The sequence below is a fragment of the Notamacropus eugenii genome, chromosome 5, assembly GCF_028372415.1.
Source record: "Notamacropus eugenii isolate mMacEug1 chromosome 5, mMacEug1.pri_v2, whole genome shotgun sequence".
In the NCBI taxonomy this organism is placed as follows: domain Eukaryota; kingdom Metazoa; phylum Chordata; class Mammalia; order Diprotodontia; family Macropodidae; genus Notamacropus; species Notamacropus eugenii.
This window is the reverse complement of record NC_092876.1, coordinates 374,593,970-374,621,207: the sequence shown is the minus strand read 5'-3', so window position 1 is coordinate 374,621,207 and position 27,238 is coordinate 374,593,970. Positions and strand designations below refer to the sequence as shown.

General features: G+C 37.5%; 1 protein-coding gene and 1 long non-coding RNA gene across 4 annotated transcripts in view; one reads left to right on the top strand and one right to left on the bottom strand.

Moving 5' to 3' along the window:
* The window catches only part of PIR (pirin), a 119,829-nt gene extending 96,081 nt beyond the window's left edge, over positions 1-23,748 (bottom strand). For 2 of the 3 annotated variants that reach the window (XM_072614314.1, XM_072614317.1), the window contains exons 1-3: positions 23,063-23,200; positions 22,368-22,471; positions 17,048-17,140 (exon numbers count right to left, since the gene is read on the bottom strand). In XM_072614314.1, the coding sequence (XP_072470415.1) occupies positions 17,048-17,140; positions 22,368-22,463 (189 nt within the window). In that variant the 5' untranslated portion in view covers positions 22,464-22,471; positions 23,063-23,200. Of the gene's footprint in view, positions 1-17,047; positions 17,141-22,367; positions 22,472-23,062; positions 23,201-23,409 lie in introns of those variants that run through there. The other variant, XM_072614315.1, reaches the window with a different exon arrangement.
* On the top strand, positions 22,204-26,501 carry LOC140506766 (uncharacterized). The gene is made up of 3 exons (XR_011968074.1): positions 22,204-22,434; positions 22,535-23,389; positions 25,555-26,501. It is a non-coding gene; the product is annotated as an uncharacterized lncRNA (long non-coding RNA).
* Positions 26,502-27,238: the final 737 nt, after the last annotated feature.

Genomic DNA, 27,238 nt, shown 5'->3' with positions numbered 1-27,238 from the left:
CACTCAACAGGTTGAGAGCCCAGACCCAGCAAACACTAACATCATGATCTATGTTTCTATTTCTGTCCAGAGTACCAACCAGATCATTATGGGTTCAGCTAACTGAGTTTCCAGCCTTCTGGTCAACTATTCATGTTACTGGGGACTCCAACCTCCAAGTCTGGGAATCCATCTGTTGCCTGTCATCCTTGCTGTGTCACATCCTGTGTTACATGCTTTGCATGAAAAATGTCCAGCAGTATATCTACCACCCCGGACCTTCTCAGAATCTCTTCATTTGTTACTCAGGGCTGTTCAGCATGTCATTCTTTCTTCATGCTTCACAGTCTCTAGCTGTAAAGTCTCCCAAAATACACACAGTAAGGCTAGGCAAGTGTTCACAGATGGGCACAAGTACTGATGATCTTAAAAGAATTTGGGACTAAGAAGCTGAGGTCAGATATGATTGGGAGTGATTATCATATGGAATCTAAACAAGACCTACAAGGGTGTGCTGGAGTCTGCTTAAACTGGAGCTGATTGTTAAATTTTCAGGGTAAGCATTTACACCTTGGAAAATCAGCAAAGGTACCAATCAGGACTTGATTTTTGTTTTGTTGATTATCTAAACTTAAGAAAGTGACAGAAAAAATGCTAATAATGCAGATTAAAATTAAAAGTGTATCCTAAGTACATTTTCCCCCAGAGAGCCAGTGTGTTAAATATTTACCAGCACACCACTGTATTTGTGTATCTTCAAACTCTAAAAGTTTCATCCCCTGAATTTGAAATTTGTTCCTGTGGGTCACTATCAAGCAGATGCTTTGTGACTTCCCTAAAACATAGCTAAGTAGATTTATTATTAAATAAATCATCGATGCAATTTTCTCACCATACAAATATACATATTTTTCTTTGTCTTAAACAGTTTTATTTTTTCCAATTACATGTAAAGATAATTTTTAAATAAAAATTTGAGTTCCAAATTTTCTCCCTCACACCCTCCCATCACGCCTTAAGTGAAGAAGCAATTTCATATAGGTTATATAGAGCATCCACATTTATAAAAAGTAAATATTCAAGCGATCTCTAATTATGTCCGGCTAAATTTTCTTCCCTACCAGGTTGGCTACCTCGCCCACTCCTAGTCACAGTTCTCAAGCTGGGCAGCATTTACAAACATTTACAAATGCTGGCACAGATAGCTCAAGATGGAAGCAGTTATAGCTGCAGGTGTTAAATGAATATTAGCCACTCACATTTGCCAAGCAGGAGGCCATCAGCGAAACACAAGAATAGGTCAAGGACAATTGTCTAAAGGAATAAATGAGATAATGAATGGAAAGTGTTTTGCAAACTTTACAACACTATTTTAAAAATACCAGCTATGCTTATTGTTAAGATCAGCTGCGACACCAGAATAATGGTGGTACTCATGAAAGGATCTAAATAGGCATCATGTGTGGTAGGTGAGGAGGACAAAGGGATTGATTGATAGGAAGAAACAAAAAAGGGAAATGAGAAGAATATCTTTTCTTGGCACAAATATTGCAGCATTTCTGCAAAATCTAATTTAGGTCCTTTCACGGGTACCACCATCATCCTGGTGTTGCAGCTGGTCTTAACAATGAGTTGTCCTTTAGCCGTTGCACATGACCTAGTCCCTTTGTCTCCATGATGGAGCTATGAGAATAACCAGAAGCTGGAAATTTCTTTCTCAAATATCATTGTTATGTCACTAAAAGGGTCGAAAAGGTCATGTGGTGAGACAGAGGGCTGGCCCCCAAATCAGGAAGATTCAAATCCCTCCTCTGACACTATCTGTGAGACCCGGTTGTTCTAATCTACATCTCACTACTGGACCCAGATCACTCTGGAGGAGAAAGTGGAGACTGGTGACTGCACAGTCCTACCTCACATAAATCCAATTCACTTGTAAGTCATGGCATCACCTCCCTGATGTCATGGTTCTCTTTGAGAAGAAAGGACAAGCAATGACAACAACCTACGGAATCCTGAGCAAATCACCTAACCTCTCAGTGCCCAAAGCAACTTTTTTAAAACTATAAATTATAGAGAAAATGCTGGTTGGCTTTGGTAGAGGGAGTAACTCATAAGGAGCTCTTAGACCAATGAAATAGAGACAGAGATCCAGACAAACAAACTAAAAGAATCACAGGATTTAGAGTTGGAAAGGTCTTTGGAGATCTAGTTTTCTCATTTCATTAAAAGGTGACTTGTCCAAGGTCACTCAGGTAGTAAGTTATAGAAATGGATTCCAATTCACATTCTCTGATTCAATACTCAAGGTTCTTCCTGCTTCACCACACTGCCTCATTTCCATGCTTGAAGTCTCTTAGTTAATTTCCTCTCACTTCAAATTAAAGTTCTTGATCATGAGCTATAAGGTCAAAAATTTAAATGACTCATTTGTCTAACTGCCCTCACCTCTTTCTTTTCAACTTGTTTCTCCCTCTTAAACTTTACAGTAAACTACTTCCTCTGATGGCTACAGTAGGAATGTCCTGGGGGTTCCAATCTCTTCTTCAGTTTCTCCCACTTTGTAGGGTCTTTCCAAGATTACTTCCATATGTACCCATTCACTTCAAACTCTCCAATACCCACCAGGATTTTTTCCTTCCAAGTTCCCAAATTAGTTTAGTATTTTGTATCCAACCAATATAAAGTTTTACAAGTGACTGACTTTTAGCCAGTTGGGTTTAGACATATAAACTATAAATCTTAGGATCACAGACCCAGCACTAGGAAGTCATCTAGAATCTCAGAATTATAAAACAGAATTAGAATGGTCCTACTAGCTACCTAATACAACCTCTTTATTTTTCAGAAAAGTAAACTGAGACCAGGGAAATAAAGGTAAGTCACCCAAGGTCATACAGATAACAGCAATAGTAATGATAGCTGGCATTTTTGTAGCATTTTGAGGTTTGTAAAGCTCTTTTCCACATATTATCTCATTTGATTTTCACAATTACCTTGGGATACAAGTACTATTATCTCATTTTTACAGATGAGGAAGCCAAGGCACATAGAGATTAAGCAATTTGCACAAGGTTACAGGGCTAGTAAGCATCTGAGGCTGAACTGGAACTCAAGTTTTCCTGACTCTGGTGTTCTTAGAGTCATCTAACTGCCTCTAATACTAAGTGTAAGAGGTGAGAACCTGAGTGTTTGGCCTCCAGAGCCGATATTCTTTCCACTGTACCTTCCATTTGAATCAAATTCCATATTATATTTTAATAAGATTATATTATTATGTTGTTATATTATATATAATTATATCATATATATCATATCATATCACGTTAGATGGTGAATAACTTGAGGTAAAGCTGACTCTACTTCTTTGATTCCACAGAACCCTGAATGCAAAATGTCCTTTTTTGATGAATAAAGTGTTGATTGGTCTCTTGAATTTATTCCTGCTTAAGAGTGCCCTCTGCTGAGTGAAATAAACATAGCCCAGCTGTCATCTGAAATTAGCTTAATAAGTTTTACATAATAAACTCACTGGTAACTGCCTAATGACTGGTTGTAAGACAATAACCATCATACTTTCTCCACCTTCTCTAGCTCGAGACAGACAAATCAGAGGCATGTGACACAACCCAAAGTTGTAAAATAATGTTTGCTTTCTGTGAGAGCAAGGCTGAGAAACTTCAGGGGTACCTATTTAGTTGGCTTTCCCTTTGAGAGCAGATATTCCACAGGAATGCCATGTTTTAAATATTCTAATATTAAAATTTTAGTTTATTAAACTGATGTGTGTTTTCATCCTTGGGTTAATTTATATTTCTGTTCCGAGGCAAAAATGTAATTTTAGAAGCTGAAATTTTAAAGACATAAAGTAATGGCCAACAGACTTAGTAACTTAACAAATGCAACTCAAATCAATTTTCAGTAGCCTGAGGAGTCAGAATGAGTCTCTTTGAATTTTCCAAGCAATAACTAATTTACTCAGCAGAACCCAGCTAATATTTTCATTATGTTAGCAAGATGCAGAGTGTGCAGTATGTCATTTCACAGAATTTTTAGAGTTTCAAGCAATCTTAGAGATCCTTTAGTTCAGAAATTTTTAACTTTGTATGTTTGTATGTATATGTGTGTGTGATTATATGTTTGTGTGGGGTTTTTTGTGTATTGAAACTTATGGACCCTTTCTCAGCATAATGTTTTTAAATGCTTGAAATAAAATACATAGGATTGCCAAGGAAACCAACTGCTCTGAAATACAGCTATAAAAATATTTTAAAACAAAAACAATTTCATGGGCCTTAGGTTAGGAACCTCTGCTCTGGTCTAGGCTCACAATCTTCTGAAGTCCATGCTATTATTATCTTTGTTTCACAAATGAGGAAACTGAGGTAGACAGAGGCTAAGTGACTTGCCCAGGGTTACACAAGTAGCATCTAAAGATAGATTTGAATTCAGGTCTTCTTAGCTCTAGACCCAGCATGGTACATTGTGCCATCTTGCTCCTTAACATGGTGCAAAACAGAGTAACAACTCCTATAATCTAGGTCAGTCCCCTCATTTTATGACCAAGGTCATTGAGACCCAGAAATAATGAAATGAGGTATTCAAGATCACAAAGTCATAAATAGCAGATTTTGAACTTAAGTTCCTCTTGACTCCAATCAAGTATGTTTTCTATAAAGCCTTGTTACCTTCTCAGTTCTACAGGACTATTCTCCTATTCTTCATAGAATTTCTTTTATTTAAAATTAAATTTATTTCACATTATTCTCCTTATTACTTTACCATCCAGTCCACATTAATATGGACTTATTCGTTTGTTTAGGTAGCATTAAAATAGACGAGAGTAGAAAATGACTATGCCAAAGGCTCTTCATCTTTTTTATATAATGGACCCCTTCTTAAATAACATGTTATTTTAATTCAAATTGAAGGAAATGATAAATTTCAGTTAGAGACTATTAAAAATTAGGATGTTTTTTATTTTGTCTTTTCTCACTCAAATACATGGACCCTCCCCGAAGTCTGTCCACAGACTAGTGGGTCAGGACATGAATTAAAAAACCCCTAGTCAAGAACAATGAATGGGGATATGACCCAATAAACAAGGCAGGTAGGTGGTACAGAGAATAGAATGCTGGTGCCGGAGTCAGGATGGTACAACTTCCTAAATTCAAATCTAGTCTGAGATGTTAACTAGCTGTGTGACCCTGGGCAAGTCACTTAACACTGTTTACTTCAGTTCCTCATCTGTAAAATGAGCTGGAAAAGGAAATGGCAAACTACTCCAACATCCTGCAAAGAAAACCCCAATCGGGGTCACAAAGAGTTGGGCATGACTGAAATGACTGAACAGCAACATGGCCCAATAAAGCAGGCCCCTGTAGAAAGCACTTGGTTTGGAGGTCAGAGGAGGACAGAGGACTGGTACCTCAGGTGAAGGTGAGAAAGCACATCTAAGTCATACTATGTCTTCTTCCCAATAATACTCTAGAGTAGGATGAGCAGGCTTTGACTCAGAGAACTGCCTTCCTCTGGCTCAATAGTTTCACGACGAGTTAGCAAAAATAATTGGTTAAAACAGGAAGCTATTTTTCTGTGGGAGAAGGGGAAAGGGAGCATGGCCTCTTTGGGGTCTCTTATTCCTTTATTCAACTGCATTTATCTTCAAATGTTGACTTGAGGACATGTTTCCTGCTCTTTTCTAGGGCACCCAAATTTCTGGTTAGGGATGGCTGTACAAATTCTGATAGCCCTAATCAGAAATACAAAGTATGGAGAAGAAGCACAGAGTTGTTGGGGTTTTTTTTGGGGGGGGGGCCTGAAATGAGGAGAGAGTGAAGGTAAACCCCCCCAAATTGACCATGTTATAGTTTAAAGGGCAAAACTGCAAAAGTTAGCTAATTTTTAAGTACTATCATTGCTGGGATTTAACCATTGGCTAGTAACTTGTATTGTTCAACTGTTAGTTTTGAAAAATAGTGTTTATTCGTATTAATTACTAAAGAATTGCCTGAGAATGAAGAATATATTAGGGAGGGTCCCAAAGCTCACTTCCCCATGGAATTAGCCATTTCCTAACCTAGCAGGCACAGCTGGAGGTCAGGATGTGCATTCAGCACTTCTGATAATTGGTTGAGCACTCCATTTCAGTACAACTGTTTCAAAGAGCATTAAAGAGTGCAATAAATATGTAGTTACCTATTTCTGGTCAAATCTGATATCTGGATTTCTTTACCAAGACTACAGAAGTTTTAGGAACAAAGAAAGATTTGAAAATCTGACAACACCCTTCCTCTTTAGGCCAAAAACTACCAACAGGCCTGGACGTTACGTGAGAGGGAAGCTTAGGAAGGGATAGTTTCTTAAGTAGCCAAACCCCAAGTGCCAGAAATTAATTAATATTGTTTCTTACATGTGGGGAGGGGGGAAGTGTGCATCTGAAAATTACCCTTGATTTATCCAAATGCTTGGGTTTTTCAAAGCAAAATAGTATTATTGGTAAACAAGCATGCATATGTCTTAAATGCATTTTACCACTGACCTTACCCGTTACCTAGTTGTTTAAGCTAAAAAAGTGTTTTTCAGCTTCTTGGGACAAGCTTAAACATGTTTGTTTTTTTAATTTTGTTCAGAACAAAGTTAGTCTATTCCCTGGGGTGTGTCTGATAGGAAAACTACCATCATATTTATTTGTTTAATCCCAAACAAACTTTGCATGCAATGCTGATTCAAAAGAGTTATTCACACAATACGACTCTTTCAAGTTTTAAACTTTCAGCTCCATGTAAATGTCACAGCTCCTACACGGACCGGATACTATAATAATAAATGTATTACATATTTAGAAAACAAAACAATATTATTGGAAAAACAGTCTTAAATCAAATCTTTTCTATACCTATATTTTCAGTTCAAATGCCTTTCTACCTTCACTTCCATTCTTTTCCATATTACAAATGAAACAAACAAACAGACTAACACAAAGCAAGTGCTTAAAAATGCTTTGTGACTAATAGATTTCTTAATCACAAAATATTATAAGGCAAATTTGAATGTGTTGAACTGTGTTATTCATAATAAGCATACCTTTAAAGAATTACTAATTTAACATATATAATGTATAATATATGTATAAGTGTGTATAAATAAACATACACACACATACATTTCAGATTTTGAATTTTCAAATAGACAGTGCCACTAAGATATACATTATTTAATTGTTAAAAAGTGATCCAAACCAGTATACTAATTATGAATGGATGGATGGATGGATGGATGAAAAAAACTTAATTCAGCTCTTTTTATGTTTGTGCTTAATTGCACTAAGGGTTGAGCATGTCAACACAAAAAACAAAGAGAGTCTCCTGCCCTTGAGGAACTTACATTTAAATGGGGTAGACTGCACATGGAGGGGAAAAGTTGGCAAAGGAGAGATATTTTATTCTGGAACATGATAGGGATGTAGAAGAGGATTGGTAGATTGACACACCCCATCCAGGAGCTGTGCAGAGTTAACTTGATGTTGGCTCTCATGGTTTCAAAAAAGAAGAGAGGAAGAAGTGTATACCAGACAAATGATAATCATTTGTTTAGTAAAATAATTCAAGGAGGTCAAAGCGATTCAGTGGTTTTCCTAGTTTAATCCTCATGGTATTATATCTGGGAAACTCATTATAATCAACAAATAATATTTAGCACAGGTAGTTATGCATGAAGCGCTTCAGAAGTTTCTCTACCCCAGAGAAAAAGAATTATGGTTTGAAATTTCAAGTCCAGATCTGAAAGTTTTTCTCTAGTTCTCTTGTACCTTTGTAGTAACACAGAGAGGCAATGTTGCTAGGTAGTAACTGCATGAACTGCTATATTATATTTATGTTCCCATGATCTGGACAGAAAGTATGGCATAATAGAAAGACTGGTATATTTAAAACCAGTAGGCCTGGGTTCTGATTTGGGCTCTGTCATGTAGTAATCGTGACCTTGAGTAAGGCAAGCATCATATCTCACACAGGTATATAACACCTCAGGTAAGTCTTCAGGCTATAGTTACTTTGTAAAATGAAAAAGTTAGACTTGACTATTTCTAAGGTCCCTTTTGGCTCTAAAATACTATGATTTGATGACCTGGAGATTTGACAGTCACCTTTCTAGTATCTGTGTACATATTATCCACACCCACAGAAAACTAAGGCCCCACTGCCTCCTCCCTATGAAGGAAACAGATCAGGAAAGCAGAGAAAGAATCTGAGCTCATATATTTGCACTGAATTTTGGAAGGTACTCCAATAAAAACAGATTTTGGATAAACCACTGCTATACCTCCACTAGTGGAGATGACAGTTATATTTTCAGTTTTTATGTGTATGAAAATTCTTATTCACAGACCAACTATTTATTTAGCCTCATCTTAGTTTCCATGATCTGAGGAGATGGGGGTGGGGGGAGAGAGGCAATATATGTTAATTTTCATGGTTTCCTTAAGGGTCCTACTTCACTTAATGGTTTAAAGATGAATATGAGATATAACTTATAAATAGTATAAAGTGTTAGAAGAAAAATGATATTGTTTCATTGCGCAGTTTACAGATTCACAGGATGTCAGAGTCAAGAGACTTCGGAAGACATCTGGACTTTCCTTTCCTGGACTGGAGTCCCCTCTACAATGTCCTCAGAGAACACTGGATAGCCCCTGCTTGAAGACCTTCAGTGAGAAAACTTTCATGTCCACTGCTCTAGGCTTTGTGGAAGATGCAAAGAATGTAGAGTATGGTTCTTGACCTTAAGAAGCTTTTATAATCTACTGTGAAAGGAAAAACAAGTAAAAAGTTCATTAATAATCTGATGGCTATGAGATGGAATTTTAGAAGTACTTTAATTTGCATTTCTCTAATTAGAGATTTGGAGTAATTTTTTGATGTGGTATTACATAGGCTGGGTTTCTTGAGAACTGCCTGTTCATATCCTTAGACCACTGATCAGTGGAGAAGGGCTCTTACAAATTTGAATCAGTTTGTTGTCTTAGAAATGAGACATTCATCCAAGAAACTTGCAATGATTTTTTTCAATTAAACGTTTACCTTTTAATCTTAGCTCTATTGGATTTGTTTGTACAAAATCTTTTTAATTTTATCTAATTAAAATGACCTCTTTTATCTTCTGTTTTCTTTTCTATCCTTTGTTTGATCAGAAACTTTTCTTTGCTCTATAGATTTGAAAGATAATTTTTTCCTTTTTTCCTTTAATCCATTTATATGACATTTTACTTCTACATTTATATCCATTTAAAACTTATGTTGGTATGAGGTAGTGATTTCTTTCCTATTGCTGTCTAATTTTTCCAGCTCTTCTTAGCAAATAGTGAGTACTTGCTAGAAGAGAGAAGAAATAATCTTAAATCACTGCTAAGAAAATTCATTACAATCCAAAATTCGTTTAGTACCTATTACATCCAAGATATTCTGCTAAGTTACAGGATTACAAAAATAAAAAATGGCAGTCCCTGTCCTCAAGGACTTTATATTCTTTGGGAAGAATATAATGTGTAAATATATAAAAATATACATGATTATTTGAGGAGGAACACAAGAACACTAAAAACTAAGGGGATAGGGGAAGATTAAGGTGCATTCCAAACAATGGGAACAGCCTATGGAAAGACACGGAAACAAGAGATCAAGTGCCCCAGTTAGGGAACAGACAATAGGCCAATTTGGCTGGATTATAAATTATGTAAAAAGGAATATAATATGCCATAATCCTGGAAAGGTAGGCCACAGTTAAACTGTGAGGGCCTTGAACTCCAACCCAAGAAGTCTGTATTTTATGCTAGAAGTAATAAGATCTACTAAAGGGTCATGAGCTAAGTGGGTCCTGAAGGGAAGTACATGTGGGCAAAACTTGAACAAGGATGAAAGGATGGCTAAATGTGCAGAATGTTCTGGAGCAAGTGAGGTTAGCTATTAATTACAGCATAGAATTTGTGTAGAGTGGTGTTAGGAAACAAAGTACATTAGGACCAGATTGTAGACGAATTCCAGGTTAAGGAAATTAGAATTTATTGAGTAAATAATGAGAACCCATAAATGTTTTTTTGTTTGTTTGAGCAGGGAATGATATGATCAAAGTATTTTTTCAGGAATTAATCTGACAGTGGCATATAGAATGAAGACTGAATACAATGAGACCAGTTAGGTTTATAGTTTTATATACATATAATGTGTATATATATGTATACATATGCATATATATGGATTAGGCTTATATATACATATATATATTAGGCTTATAGTTCAGGTTTGAAACAATAAGGAAATGAGCTTGGTTAGTAGTAGTGGGAATATATTCAAGAGATGTTGCACACTGTGAAACAAGAGTTGACAGATCTAATTGACAAATTAGCTATGACAAGGAAGGAAAGGAAGGAGTCAAATTAGACAGTTAGGTGATATGAATAACATGAGCAGAATTTGTACAAGAATAGTATTGTTCAGAACTACAACTTTTGAAAAACTTTAGAAAGATGATTCCAGAGGAGTCATGATGAAATAAGTTCTCCATCTCTAGTTAGAGCAGTGATGAACTCAGGGATGCAGATAAGACTTTTTTTTTTTAACAAGGTCAATTGTTTTGCTTGACTATACATGTTTGTAACAGAGACTTCTTTTCTTTCTTTCTCATGAGAGGAGGAAGAGGAAGAAGTAGGAGAGAGAGAGAGAAGATGGATTTTGATTGAAAAAAATTAAAATTTAATAAAAATAAATTTTAAAATAAATTAATTAAAAAACAAAAATTAATTAAAATTTAATTAAGAGATTACACAGGTAGGGTTAGAGCAAGAATATGAAGGCACACTACCTGATACCACTGTACTGCACTGCCTACTCTACTAAATTAAGACTACTCCCTAAAACAATTGGTTTGAGTATTCTCTGGATATCTTTACCATGCTATGGCCTAATAAGCCCCTTTCTGTTAACTATTTGATGGTCTATTTTACATGTCTCATGTCATTCTAATCAGGAACCTGATCTACCTGGCAGGCTTACAACATTTTGGCAGCAAGGCAGAATTGGATCACAGTAGCAATATGGTTCATATTATGGCTGAAATAGGGAACAGACGATGTACATTTGGGATAAGAGGTGACTGTATGGTCAGATATGGTACCCTATGGCAGGGCCCCTTCTGATGTTACACTGAAATTTCTCTCAATGAGACAAACAGAAAGCCACTAGTACTCTGATATGATAAGTTCAACACATGCTAAAGGAGACTGACAAGGAGGATGAAGATAAACACCAGGGGAGCATTCTCTAGGTTTCTTTTAACTTATCCTAGATAACTTACAATGTACAAAAGTATGTTTTTTTCTACACATTCAGTATTTAGCCACAGAGCTTTTGATTTCATGCCATGCTGGCAGAGGAGTAACCAGTAGACAAGCAGAAGTAAAAAGGTGATCCTGCTAGAGATGAGGTTTGAAAGGCCATAGGTAGACAGTGTGGTCTTTCATCCAGAGGTTTTACTGAGAAACGGATCAAATCCCATTTAGAACAGGTCTTTAAGGTAACAGAATAGGAGCAGACATTAAGAGACAAATATGGAACCATCCCTGGTGGTAAGAAAGATTTGGGCTTGTGTTCTATTACTTCCCATTGGGAAGGTGGTGGCCTTTCACCAAGAAGGAATTGGAGGGGTTGCAGGAAAAACTTAAATAACAATCTAATGAGTCATTTTGGATGGGGTGCCCCACCTGAATGAGATATATATATATATATATATATATATATATATATATATATATATATATATATATATATATATATATGTATATATATATATCATATACATATATATATGATATATATAGCTTTAGCTATGGGCCTTCCTCTCCAAAGAACTACATATGTATAAAGAGACAAACTGGTGAAATTCCAAAGGGATATTCAAACAGCAGAGACCATCTAGGCAATCACAACTCTCTGTGAAACAAGGTGGGGACAGAGGGAAGCCAGGCACCCACCACCCTAAGTGGGTAAAGGATGGTTCTTTCCTGTCCTATAGGGAGCTTTGGATGAGGCTCCTTAAACAGGATGCTGATAAGGAAGCATTTGACCATCAGTCTATAGGAGTGCTAGTAAATTTGCACTGTGGATTGAGCCAGTGAGGGTGTTTTACAGCTACCCAAACTTAAAGCAAGTCATCAAGTTCCCAACCCATTTGGAAGTTCTGAGCCATCCAAGTCTCAGTATCTAAACTTGATAGAGTCTGAGAAGGAATCTCCCTTAGGCCAAGGCTAAGGTTCCCCTGAGTCTAGTCATCACAGTAGACCTTAGCCCAAGTCACTCTGCTTGGTCACAATTGTGGTAGCTAATAAACTAATTGTGAGAAAAGATATTATGAACTCTTAGAAATTGGTACCTGTAAAGGCAAACAGAAACCTTGTAATTGCCCAAGCCACCCAGTAATATCAGATCATAGGGTGGAAGTGAAAGATATTTAGTGATGAAAGTGATGAAATTTAGTGATGAAATTTCACTATACCAAATTCCCTTACAACAACCCTGTATGGATAATAAAGAAGGTAGATGGCACCCGGAAGGTTATGGTGGACTAAAGAAAGCTAAAAAGTTGCCCCTCCCATCATTTCAGCCAATCCTCTCCTTTGCAACATGGTGGACTAGATAGCCCAGGACTCAGATGCTGTTCAGTTCTGGCAGATGTCATAGTGCACATGAGTCACCTAATCTTGTCAACCAGAAACATTTCTATATGAATGCGATTAGGGTTGTGTCTACTTGAACCATTGCTGCATTTTTTCTGTGCTATGACTTCCTTTTGTTAACTATCAGTGTATCATTTCATTCAAATATCAAACCTAAACCTCAAACCTAAATTACCAATCCAGTTTAAGTGAGGTCTCATCTGTCTGTGTTCATCCTTTGTTTTTGAAGAAGACCATAATATCAGAGAAATGATGACATGACTTGCACTTGACTTTGTTTTGGGTGAGGGAGGGCTGTGCAAGTTCACTAGCCTCACTTCTCCTCCAGAGCCATCTGGATCCAGTAACCAGATATTCATCAGGATGACTGGAGAAGGCCCAGGATGCACTGGGAGACCTTGGCCTATTCAGGTACTCCCTTAGAGTGAAGTAACACCCATTCAGTGAAAAGGCCTCTTTAAGAAGTAATCAGGGAATGGCCCCTTTAATAAGCCAAAGAAAAAAAAATAAGTAAATCAAAGTGGGAGGGAAAGAGCAAGAGTTACTATTAATAATCACTTGTGAAGGCAGGAGGGTCCTGAAAAAAGCCACTGAGTTTGGTCAGGGACCTATTGTGTGCAATGTATGGGCTTCAGAGTGCACTAGGTTTAAGGTTTTGGAAAAGAAGGAAGGAAGGAAGGAAGGAAGGAAGGAAGGAAGGAAGGAAGGAAGGAAGGAAGGAAGGAAGGAAGGAAGGAAGGAAGGAAGGAAGGAAGGAAGGAAGGAAGGAAGGAAGGAAGGATCTCATCCACAACATGGGACATGCCAAAAGAATGGCCTTGGGATATTCTCTCAAGTGAGGAGTCAGTCAAGCTTCAGAGAGGTGCCTATGATTTTTCCCTCTTGGATTCCACAAGTGAAATGCTAACAGACATTATCCATAAATCTGATAAGTACACTATTCCTTGCTGCACTAATTTGTTTATAGTATCACTCCTTATACCTAGATCATGTACCCATTTCGACTTTATTCTTGTGTACAGTGCCAGGCATTGGTCTATGCCTAGCTTCTGCCACACTGTTATCCAGTTTTCCCAGCAATTTTTGTCAAACAGTGAGTTCTTATACCAGAAGCTGGGGTCTTTGCGTTTATCGAACAGTAGATTGCTATATTCATTGACTACTGTGTCTTGAGTATCTAACATATTCCACTGGTCTACCCTTCTGTTTCTTAGCCAGTACCAAGTGGTTTTGATAACTGTGGCTTTATAATACAATTTGAGATCTGGTAGAGCTAGGCCACCTTCCTTAGCATTTCTTTTCATTAGTTCCCTTGATATTCTGGACCTTTTGTTCTTACAGATGAATTTTGATATTATTTTTTCTAGCTCTAGAAAATAATTATCTGATAGTTTGATTGGTATGGCACTGAATAAGTAAATTAATTTAGGTAGAATTGTCATTTTTATTATATTGGCTTGGTCTACACATGAGTAACTGATGCTTTTCCACTTACTTAGATCTGACTTCATTTGTGTGAAAAGAGTTTGGTAATTATGTTCATATAGTCCCCGGGTTTGTTTTGGCAGGCAGACTCCCAAATATTTTATACTGTCTACCCTAGCTTTAAATGGGATTTCTCTTTCTATCTCTTGCTGTTGGGTTTTGTTAATAATATAAAGACAAGCAGAAGATTTGTGTGGGTTTATTTTGTAACCTGCAACTTTGCTAAAGTTGTTTATTATTTCAAGTAGCTTTTTACTTGATTCTCTGGGATTCTCTAAGAATATCATCATATCATCTGCAAAGAATGGTTTTTTCTTTGCCTATTCTAATTCCTTCAATTTTTTTTTCTTCTCTTATTGCTACAGCTAACATTTCTAGTACCATATTGAATAATAGTGGTGATAATAGACATCCTTATTTCACCCCTGATCTTATTGGAAATGCATCTAGCTTATGCCAATCACATATAATGCTTGCTGAAGGGTTTAGGTAGATACTGCTTATTATTCTATGGAAAGTTCCATTTATTCCTGTGCTCTCCAGTGTTTTCAATAGGAATGGGTGTTGTATTTTGTCAAAAGTTTTTTCCATATCTATTGAGATAATCATGTGGTTTCTGTTAGTTTTGTTGTTGATATGATCAATAATGCTAATAGTTTTCCTAATATTGAACCAGCCCTGCATTCCTGGTATAAATCCTACTTGATCATAATGCATTGAATTTTTTACTAAACAAGAGAGAGAAAATATTATAAAGTGCAAAATGGATAATTTTGATTACATTAAATTGAAAAGTTTTTGCACAACCAAACCCAATGCAACCAAATAGGGAATCAGAAAACTGGGAAAGAATTTTTGCAACAAGTGTCTGTGATAAAGGCCTCATTTCTAAAATATATAGAGAGCTGAGTCAAATGTACAAGAATATACGTCATTCCCCAATTGATAAATGGTCAAAGGATATGAACAGGGAGTTTTCAGAGGAAGAAATTAAAGCTGTCTATAGTCATACGAAAAAATGCTCTAAATCACTATTGATTAGAGAGATGCAAATCAAAACAACACTGAGATACCACATCACACTCATCGGATTGGCTAACATGACAGAACAGGAAGATGATAAATGTTGGAGAAGATGTGGGAGAGCTGGAACACTAATTCATTGTTGGTGGAGCTGTGAGTTGATCCAACCATTCTGGAAAGCAATTTGGAACTATGCCCAAAGGACTACAAAAATGTGCATACCCTTTGACCCAGTGGTACTGCTTCTAGGACTATATCCCAAAGAGATCATAAAAATGGGAAAGGATCCCACATGTACAAAAATATTTATAGCAGCTTTCTTTATGGTGGCCAAAAACTGGAAATCAAAGAGCTGCCCATCTACTGGGGAATGGCTGAATAAATTGTAGTACATGAATATAATAGAATACTGTTGTGCTATAAGAAATGATGAACAGGAAGACTTTTAGAGAGGCCTAGAAAGACTTTTACAAACTGATGCTGAGTGAAAGGAGCAGAAACAGGAGAACTGTGTACACAGCAAAAACCACAGCGTGTGAAGAATTTTTCTGGTAGACTTAGTACTTCATTGCAATGCAAGGACTTAAAAAATTCCCAACAGTGTCTTAAGGCAAAATGCCTTCCACATCCAGAGAAAGAAATATGGAATTTGATCACAGAATGAAGCAGATCATTTTCTTTTGTATTATATTTTGTTTTGTTTTGTTATATGATTTCTCCCATTCATTTTAATTCTTCTATGCAACATGACTAAGGTGAAAATGTATTTAATAGGAATGTATGTGTAGAAACTATATAAAATTGTATGCCATCTCAAGGAGGAAGTAGGGAGGGAGGGAAAAAAATCTAAGATATAGGGAAGTGATTGTAGTACAATGAAAACAAATAAAACAATAATAATTTTTAAAAAAAGAAAAAAGAAATTCTAACAAACAATAGCAATATAAAAATATCTTAACAAGGTCTCATTGATAGAACTGCACATGAATGTGCTTCTTGTCATTTGCAAGCAATACTGATTCATTTGTATCCCTGAGCGAGGAAGGAGAGCCTTTGCAGTTATAAAGATTCTAAGAAGCAAAAGACATACAATATAAGGTCATAGAAACTACAGAGATTAGACATTATGAAAAGTGTGTAGTATTTAAAGATCTGTTGGCCCTGCCATATCTACCAATTATTTTTTTCTCATTGTCTAACTTTATTTGGAAATTCTTTGTTGAGTAAAATGTCCAAATTCTATATCTAGATTACAAAATTCATCTGGATAAGCAGAGTACATGTATTACTTTTTTACTTCATCCTACTGTGCCTACCGCTCACCCATCCTTTCTAAGAAACAGAAAGTGGTATTATATGTGAATATTTTGCTTTAAAATATTCTTTGAAATGTGATAATTAATATAAATAATCATTTAAGTGCTTCCATATAAAGTGCTTTTAATCATGTTTTAACATCTCATTTTATTCCTTTAGTTGATTGATTTTATTCTAGTAAGTTATTTTAATTTTTTGTTTTGAAAAAAGCAGATCACATTTAAAATTACATATGCAAACATGAATGTTTCCAGTTATACAAATTCAAAGGTATGCCCAACACATGATAAATAGTTACACTGGAATATTATTTACTTCAAATTCATTTATTTATTTCCAAATACCACAAACAGTTGTCTCTAGCATCAAGTTGCTGGTTAATTTTTGGCCTATTTTGGGGTGTTTTTTTTTTTTTTTTTAGAAAAAGGTATTTTTTACATGGAAGAGGTAATTATAGTTTACCTGATCATACAAGTTTTGAGGAAGGTATGCCTACTGTAGAACCATTGTACTCACTGTTTCAAAACCTCGGTGTGGGTGATCAGGAAATCCTGCTGGTTTAGCCACTTTAAATTCATCAAGTAGCAAAAATGGATCCAGATTTTTTAACTAAAAAAAAAAATTGAAGTGGTTAGAGATACCTTCAGAAGGTTTCATTAATCCTGGCCAGCAGAGACCAAATACACAAATACAGTAAAGCAGAAAGAGTCATTCCTTACTGTCCTAGATTTCAGTTAGGCATATTACTGGAAAGAAGAAAAAGATTTGTATGCCTAGTACTTTGCTATCATCAGGTCATCACAGTTCATGACTCATCCTCATCTCATCAATGACTCAATCTTACACTCCAAACTGCATTTACAAAATGCTTTGAAAGATGAGATGTGAGGTGAGATTATGATAAGAAGGAATTATTGTTCCCTGCATGTCTTTAGACTATCAAATAGCTAAATTTGAGCAAAGATCTCACACTCACCAGTAAGATCAGAAGTTTATAGGTAGCTAAGTTCTTCAGTGGCTAGAGTGCTGGGCCTGGAGTCAAGAAGACCTGAGTTTAAGGCTGACCTCCCAGTAGTCGGATGACATTCTCCAAGTCACTTAACTGCCTCAGTTTCTTCAACTATAAAATGGGGATCATAATGGCACTTACCTCACAGAGATGTTAGTTGTTGAGGTTCAAGTAAAATAGCTGCAATACACAGTGTATTTCCTGATATATGGTAGGTGCTATATGAATTATTATAATACTATTATTATAATTACTAAATGGGGCAACAAAGGCTAGAAATACTTGCTGCCTCACTGTCCACAAGATCAGAGCAAATTTGCTATTTTGGAGAGAACTATTAGTCATGCATTCATTCCTCCTCTATTGACCACAAATTCAATACAACTTTTTTATTGGCCATGAAGTCAACCACGCCTGCACATGCATGGACAGGAGGCAAAACCCACAAAAAGTAGTCATGTGTAGCACAACCAGAGTAGATGCCAAGTACATTCTGTGACTGCTGATGAACTGACCGGTTACTGCTCTGGCTGGGTGAGGAAGGAAGAGGGGGATAACTGTGGCAGAGGACTCCCCATCCCTATCCCATACTTAAGAGTTCTCCATATTACTGTGTCATTTCCATGGTTTCTTTTTAAATAAATAGCCTGAGGTTCTTAATAGACTATAGGCACTTAACAAGTCTTAAGGAATGCCTAATTAAGAAAGAAAAACCATCCCTTAGTGCTAAACTTCAGAATTTAACATACTTTGAGTCCTAGCCATCTTCCTCACTCTCTAGGTACCTTCCTTTACCATGCTCTGAAGTTCTCATCTTTTAAAACTTTAAGATCACATGAGAATTATATTTCTTTAGAATAACTCCTCATTCTTTAACTGCCAAACATAAGTATAGACAAATATAACCAATGCCAGCTTGCATGTAGAGATTGTTTCATTCTGTATACTTGTATGCCCTAGCACAATACCTGGTAGATAGCAGATATTTAATAAATTCTTGCTGATTGGTTGACTGATCTCTGGGGAAGGTGAGGCCCACAATCTGGCCAACAGCTACTATTCCTCAGGACACTGATATACTATAATGAAGACATTCTGGCAGTTTACTAAAATCAATCAATAGAAAGTTAGCTAGATAGTCAAATAGAAAGTCAAAGTCAATAGAAAGTCAGCTCAAAAGACCATGTCATATGTGTTTATGTATCCTCCCACTGTGCCTAACATGGCCTTTGCACACAGTAGGTGCTCAATAAATAATCCTGGAATAGCTTCCCACACCTGGTAAATATCAGGCCTAAAAAGTAATGTTTTGGAAAAGAAGAAACATCTTCAGTCAGTGGCTCATTCCCACTTCTTCCTGTATTTCTCTTATTGTTGGAGATAGACTTGTCAAAGAAGAAGCAGGTACTTAAAATTTAATTTTAGACCAGGAAAAGGAATCAAACAGCTACGAACAAAGAAAATTTAGGGCTTAAGTGTCTTTCTCCCCACCACCTGTGACTCCTAGTACCCCAGACTCTGAATATCTCATATTAATTTGACCCTAAGATTGATAACCAGAGGATGAAGGAACGTCAAGGAAGCAGAAATCATAGAGTTTGTTTGTCTAATACAATCATTTTGGAGATGAAAACACTGAGGTCCAGGAAGCTGAAATGATTTGCCCAAGTGTGTGGTATATTAATTCATATATGGCAATGTATTATAATATAATAGAATAATACATAATTATATTATATAATAATGATTAATACGCAATAATCTAGATGTGCTCAGACCAAATATAGTGTTCTTTCCTCAGTATGACACTGTTACAGAAAGTGAAAAGCAAAGAATCATACCCTGGATGAACGTTCAAATGAGTATTACACCTCTGTCTTTTTGCTGACAAAATATATCCTGAGTAAAAATATCATAGCAATGTTTCTTCAAAGTCAGTATGTCCTGGATAATTGTAATCTGATAGGTGGTACGGAGGATAGCATACTGGGCCTGGAGTAAGGGAGACCTGAGTTCAAATGTGACCTCATATATTCACTAGCTATATGACCTTGGGCAAGTAACTTATCCCTGTTTGCTTCAATTCCTCATCTGTAAAATGAGCTGGAGAAGAAAATGGCAAACTCCTCAAGTATCTCTGCCAAGAAAACCCAAAGGGGGTCATGACTGAATAACAACAACAGCTTTTTTGCTTTTTTTGGAGGAAGGAAGCAATTTGGGTTAAGTGACTTGCCCAGGGTCACATAACTAATAAGTGTTTGAGGTTGGATTTGACTTCCTGACACCAGGTCCAGTACTCTATCCACCTAACTGCCTCCTATGTCCCATATTCTATGTCTTTGTATTTTTATAGCCCCCTTCTCAGCTAAACTTCTCTGGCTTCTGACCTCATCATTGAATTGAATTTGTTCTCTCTAAAGTTATCAATTATGTCAATGGCCAAACCTAATGATATTTTCTCAATTTCCACAATTCTTGACTTCTCTGCAGTCTTTGACACTTTCAATACCCCCCTCCTTCTGTATACTCCCTCTCTCCTCTCTAAATTTTCAGGACATTGCTCTTTCCTGATTCTCCTACTTCTCAGTCTCCTTTGCTAGTTCTTCATCCGGGGTATATCCACTAACCATGGGTGTTACCCAAGGCTGTGTCTTAAACTTTCTTCTCTCTTTCTTCTATACTATCTTAGCTGAGGATCTCATTGACTCCCATAAGGTCTAATGTCATTTCTATGCAGATGATTTTCAGACCTATAAATGAAACCTTAATCTTTCATCTTAACTCCAGTCCCCTATCACCTTTTGGACATTTCAACTTAGATGTCCAGCAGGCATCTCAAACTCAAAAATACCAAATGCAGAATTAATTAGTTTTCCTTCAAATACTGCTTTCCCAACTTTCCCATTACCAAAATCCTTCCAATCATTCAGTCTCAAAACCTCAGTGACATCCTTGATCCTCCATTTGAACTCTCCACATATCCAATCTGTTCTCAAATCTTGTCATTTTTACTTTCTTTGGTCGACATTCCTTCATCCCCTCCAATTCTATCACTCTAGATAACCTTTCATCTAGACTATTTACTATCTGCAAGAAGAGAATGTAAAATATATCCTATTCAAAATAACTGTAGACAGTGGGATACCTGGGAGTACACCTGTCAAAACAAACCCAGGAATTATATAAACAAAATTATACTCCTTCACTGCAATGCAAAAACCTAAAACATTTCCAAAGCACTCATGATGCAAAGTGCCATCCACATCCAGAGAAAGAAGTATAGAGTTGGAACACAGAATGAAGCAGACTATTTTCTCTTTTGTTATGTTTTGTTTTTTCTCATGGTTTCTCCCATTCATTTTTAATTCTTCTATGCAACATGACTAATGTGAAATTGTGTTTAATAAGAATATATGTGTAGAACCTATCTAAGATTGGATGCCATCCTGGGATGGGAGGGGAGAAGGAGGGGAAGAAAATTTAAAACTCATGAAAGTGATTGTTGAAAACTAAAAACAAATAAATTGATTACATAAAAAGAGAAAAAACAAATATGGCTATTTATAACTCCTCCAAAAAAAATAATGAACAGGCAGACTTCAGAAAAACCTGGAAAGGTTTATATGAATTGATGTTGAGTGAAGTGAGCAGAACCAGGAGAACAATGAACACAGTAACAGCCACAGTGTGCAACGACTAACGTTCATAGAGTTGGCTCTTCTCAGCAATGCAAGGATCTAAGCAACTTCAAAAGACTCATGATGGAAAATGCTATCCACACCCAGAGAAAGAAATATGGGATCTGAATGCAGGTAGAAGCATACTATTTTCTCTCTTTTGTTGTTGTTTTGTTTTTTCTTTCTCGTGGTTCCTCCAGTTGGTCCCTGCCCCCTCCCCTCCTTGGTCCTAATTCTCCTTTACAATATGACTGATGTGAAAATATATTTAATGTGAATATACATGTGAATCCTATGTCAGATTGCACGTTGTCTTGGGGAGGGGAAGAAGGGGGAGAAGATTTAAAACAAAATATTATGGAAGTGAATGTTGAAAGCAAAAATGAATCAATTAATAAAAATAAAATAAAAAGGAAAGATAAAGAAAAAAAGGAAAGCCAGCAAAAGTAAAAAATAGTAATAATAACAAAGTGATTTTCCTAAAGCACAAGTCTATGTTCTTATTATTCAATAAATTTCAATGCCTCCATTACCTCTAGGATACTTTTGGAGTCTTCTCATGCATTATTCTCCCCAAAACACTCTACAATCCTCTCCAATCCCACCTGCTCTGGCATTTTCCCTGGCTGTCCCCTCTGCCTGGAAGGCTACCTCTCTTCATCTCTGTCTCCTGGTTTCCCTGGCTTCCTTCAGGGGCCAGTTATAGGAAGTCTTTCTCAACCACCTTTAATTCTAGTGCCTTCCCACTGTTGATGATCTCCCATTCATAGCAAGTTTGTACCTAGTTGTTTGAATCTTATCTCCCTCATTAGACTGTGGGTTCCTTGACAGCTGAGAGCGTCTTTTGCTTTTCTTTGAATTCCAAGTGCTCAGCAATACAATAATACAATGTAGGTGTGCTTAATAGAGTTTATTGAGTGATTTGCTTATGTATTTTTTAGCACAGACTCTCTTCTCCCATGCTGTTCTGTCTAGATATGGTTCTTTCCTCACAAGTCCCAACCTTCCTTCCTAAACGTCCATAGTGGCCCACCCTATGCTTGCCTGGGCCCCAAATCACCCAGAGCCCGCCCCCACTTTCCCTTCATTTTCATATCAATCCCTCTCCAAGAGCCCAGGGATAAGGAGCAATCAGCGTCACCCAGTATACCTCAGGTCTGCCAATGCTTCTCCGAACTCGAGCCCCCACACCTTCCGCCTGCTCCTGGCTGAGAACGGTGAGCCTGACTTTCTTGGACTTTCCCATTGTTAAATCTGAAAAAAGAATTCTTATTTCAAGCTTTTATTTTTTTTTCTTCTTTTTTGCTGGTGATGTAGGGGAAGAAGAAAGAAAAGGGGAAACAAGGTCACCAAGAAGGGCATATCTATTCACTTTTAAAACAACCAAAATGTCAGAACCAAACAAAGTTAGAGATGGGGAGGAACGTATGTAGCCCTATCTAATTCATTTCCTTCCTTGAGGTAAGAAAAGCTAAATCCTAGCAGAGCATGGGGCATATAAATAGTATTTAGTCACGTAAGGAAATCTAAGAAAACCTGAACTTGCCCTTCCCTGGGAAGCTGGAAAGGTAACTGTAACCAGACAGACAACATACTTAGATTATCTCTGGGCTACGTTCCAATTCAAAATTCTGTTAAGTTCGTAACTACAAACAAGTGTCTGCTTACAGACCTTACCTCCCCATTCCCAAGGCAAATCCCCACTCCCAACCTCCCCTACAAATCTGGGTAGACACGCTACTGAGGATTCTCAAATGAATGGGGGAAATATCCCTTTGGGCTAAGGAGCTGCGCAAGCCCGGAAAGGCCATCCTCCCAGTTGGCGAGGGTGGTGACTGTACTTACGCTGGCCCTCGGGGACGGATGGCTGGGCTTGGGGGGTCACTGCAGAAACGTGCCCGGAGGCTCGGTGTCAGAATTCGCTGCAGTTTCCCCCGTACACCTGGGAACCTTACTGCCAGAGAACTGGAGCTGCTCTCGAGGCTGGGTGGAAGGGCACCCCGATTCACTAGCTCCCAGTGACTCAGCAGTTAGGGTGCGCGTGCCCAGAGGCATCCCAAACAACTGAGAGGTGGGGAACTTGCAGTTAGGAAAAGGAAGAAGGACAGCTTGGCATGCCAAGGGGTCAGGAGCGGGGAGACTGCGTGTTTGTGTGCTTCGTACTTTATTCCGGTTCGTCCTCCTCCTCCTACCTCTGCTTTCGATTTGAGGAGCTCAACATGGGCTCCCGGCTGCCCCTGGTGGCTTGGCAGCACAGGCTCCCAGCGGCGATGCCACGCCCGGAGCCACCTTTCCCCGTCTCCACAGCCTCTCTGGTCCTCAGAGGAGGGGGGATCCGGGCACGTCCATGGCGACCTTAAGTGGTATCAGGAGCTTGTGGCTGGGCTGAGGCCCGATGTGGGCGGAGGCTCTGGGCTCTCCCATGCCCACCACTGAGCGTCCACCTGAGCCAGGGTGTGCACTGGGCAAGGAAAAGCAACTGGTTTTCCGTGTCTCCCGGAAGATTCTCCAAGCGTCACATGGTGGGGAGTTACGGCTGCAGGTTCCTCATCTGTAAAATAAGAGGGCTGGGTTAGATACTCTAGGTCCCCTTCCAGGGCAGAATCCTCTAAGTGACGTCACAACTTTATTGTGGGTCAGAAATCCTGCTTCCTTTATAGTAGGAATATGCATAGGTTGTGCCATCTGATCTGCTAGAGGACTCCCCATAAAGGAACCTCCTCCAATCAAGCAAATTGTAACCTGTGTTGTTGTTCACTCGGTTCACTCGTGTCCAACTCTTCGTGACCCCATTGGCTTTTTTTCCTACCTAAAGATATTGAAGTGGTTTGCCATTTCCTTTTCTAGCTCATGTTACAGATAAGGAACTGAGGCAAACTGTCAAGTGACATGCCCAAGGTCACTCAGCTGATAAGTGTCAGAGGCTAGATTTGAGCTCAGGAAAATGAGTCTTTCTGACCCTAGGCTTAGAGGTCTATCCACTGTGCCACCTAGCTGCCCTGTAATCTGAAACCTAAACCTAAATTACTCCTAGAGAGTTGCCTGAAATTTATGGAATTTATTTAACACTCGACTAAAATCCAACCTACTTTAGGAAACCTCTCTCAACTCTCTTAATTCTAGTGCTTTTTCTCTGGTCATTATTTCCTGTTTTCCATATATAACTTACTTTCTATATATTTGTTTTCATTTTGTCTCCCCCATTAGATTCTAAGCTCCTTAAGGTCAAGAAATTGTCTATTCTCTCTTTTTTTCTATCGCTAGAGCCTGGCTCAGTGCCTGGAACATAGTCACTTAAGAAATGTTTACTAAGTTTGACTAAGTGGGTTATATAGCTAGTAACCATCAGATATACCAGCTTCGAACCTAAGACTACTTAACTCTAACCCAGAACTGCATCTACAATGCCAAGTGACATATAGAGCTGTTATGAGAATAAAAATGAGATATTAAGTGTTCAATTCCTTCACATTTTTGAAGATTGCTAAGCAACTGCATTGGTGTATTATTCTTACACTCTTGTTAGTGTTACAAAATGGTAAGGTGAAATCAATTTCCTAATCTGTGAAATAGAGATATCATTGGACCTATCTCACAGAGTCTTTGTGAAGTTGAAATGGGGTAATGTTGTTAAGTACAATGTCATTATTATTCGCTCACATTTATGTGTCGCTTCAGTTTGCATTCATTACCTTGTGGCTAATCTTCCCAAAAGAGTATCACCACACCTAAATGGGGAAGGACTAAAAAGGGAGCTCATGTTTACATAGTTTCTACTGTGTGCCAGGTGCTTTACAAATATTATCTCATTTGATCTTCAAAACAGCCCTGCAAGGTAAGTACTCTTATTATCCCCATTTTACAGATGAGAAAACTGAGGCAGCCAGTAAGTATCTGAGAATGAATTTGAACTCAGCTCTTCCAGCTACAAACAACACAGACTGACCATTGGTCAGATTGGTCCTGAAACAGCAGTCTGTCTGTGGTCCCATATTTGAAACTTCTTTGTTGTTTGAAATTAAATCTTAAAGAAAAAGTTAAAAAATATCCCTCACAACTCTGTAAAGGTTGCTAGTTTAAGTAAGATTATTCTTGTTTTTATACCCAAAGGACTATAAAAATGTACATGCCCTTTGACCCAACAGTACCACTTCTAGGACTGTATCCCTGAAAAGATATACAAATGGTACAAGGACCCACATGTACAAAAGTATTTATAGCAGCTTTTTTTTTGTGGTGGCCAAGAACTGGAAATTGAGGGGATGTCCATCAATTGGGGAACAACTGGCTGAACAAGTTGTGGTATATAAATGTAATGGAATACTATTGTTCCATAGGAAATGATGAACAGGAAGACTTCAGAAAAACCTGGAAAGACTTGTGTGAACTGATGCTGAAGTTCATAAAAGAAGTGAACGGAACCAGAATACTGTACACAATAACAGCGATGACTAACTTTGATAGACTTGGCTCTTCTCAATATTGCAAGGACCTAAAACAACTCCAAACAACTCCAAAAGGTTCATGATGGAAAATGCTATCCACACCAAGAGAAAGAATTACAGAGTCTGAATGCAGATGGAAGCATACTATTTGCTGTCTCTCTTTTTGTTTTGTTTCTTCTTTTTCATGGTTCATTCCATTGGTTATAATTCTTCTTTACAACATGGCTAATGTGAAAATATGTTTAATATTGTGTGGGATGGCTCGGATCCCTACTTAAATTAATTACTCAGAGGCCTCTCAAAGTGATGACAGAAAGTTTATTTATTCGATTCTCAAGAAGCAGGACAATCCTATACCAGTTCACCTGGAGTAGGAAAGTCAAAGACAAAGAAAAGGCAGTGATTTATATAGACCCTAATGCAAGTCCCTCCCCCACCACTGACCATTATTCTCATTAGCTGAGAATATGATCTTACATTCTAGACACGAAATCTAACCAATCCCTTTTGAAATGAAGACATTGAAGAATTATGTAAGTTTTATCCAATCATTGAGACCCTAATGTACTATACAGTTTTATATCCTTATATGGAATTATTCTACTCTAAAAATATTGTAACCTTGAGCCTCTAGGTCTTACCTCACCCCTGGGAGAAGAATTACAATCTGAGAAGTCTTCACTAAACCTATTCCACTCAATATGAATGTATAGGTAGAGCTTGTATCAGATTGCAGTCTGTCTTGGGGAGGGGAGAGGAAGAAGGCAGCAAAAATTTAAAACTCAAAAGCTTGTGGAACTGAATGTTGTACACTAAAAATAAATAAATTTAAAAAGAAATGAGAAAGGAAGAATCATGTAAAAAATTATCCTTGTTTTAAGTGAGAAAACTGAGGCTCAGATATTTCTGTAGTCAGTCAACATGCATTTAAGTGCTTATTATGTACCCAGCACTGTGAAAATTGCTAAGTATACAAAGCAGCCAGGTTTTCTGACACCAGGATTCCAGGGCTCTTTCCATCTCATTACCTGTTTCCAAGGAAATGTAAGACTACTAGCTTTCTATGGAGAAGAGTCATAACGAGAGTAAATGAACCAAGTGATAATCCCCAAACCTCCCTGGGGTCATTGCTCTTAAGCTTTTCACCTTGCCTAGAAATGAATTGGTTTTGAATATTGGCTGAGATGTGAACAGTTTTGTGTATCCATAATTTCATTGGTATAGGAGGTCCCCCTCCATATTTTCTGATTCCGTGCATTTCTTAGCCACACTCATCTAACAGTCAACATCTCTCCTGAAATACGGCTTACAGAACTGCAGGGCAACTTTTAAAGAACTATTACCTCTTATATTTTCCTTAATTCAATCTAACATCACATTTACTTTATTAGTTGCCACAGCATAACATTGATTCTTACTGAACTTTGCAGTCCACCAAATGCCTTGCCCTCCCTAGCCTGTATTTTTATGGTTAATATTATCCCCAATTCAAATATAAGACCTTACTCTTCACAAAAGTCTCATGAATTAGGCTGATGCCAGTATTTTATATTATTGTAATATATGTGTTACAAAT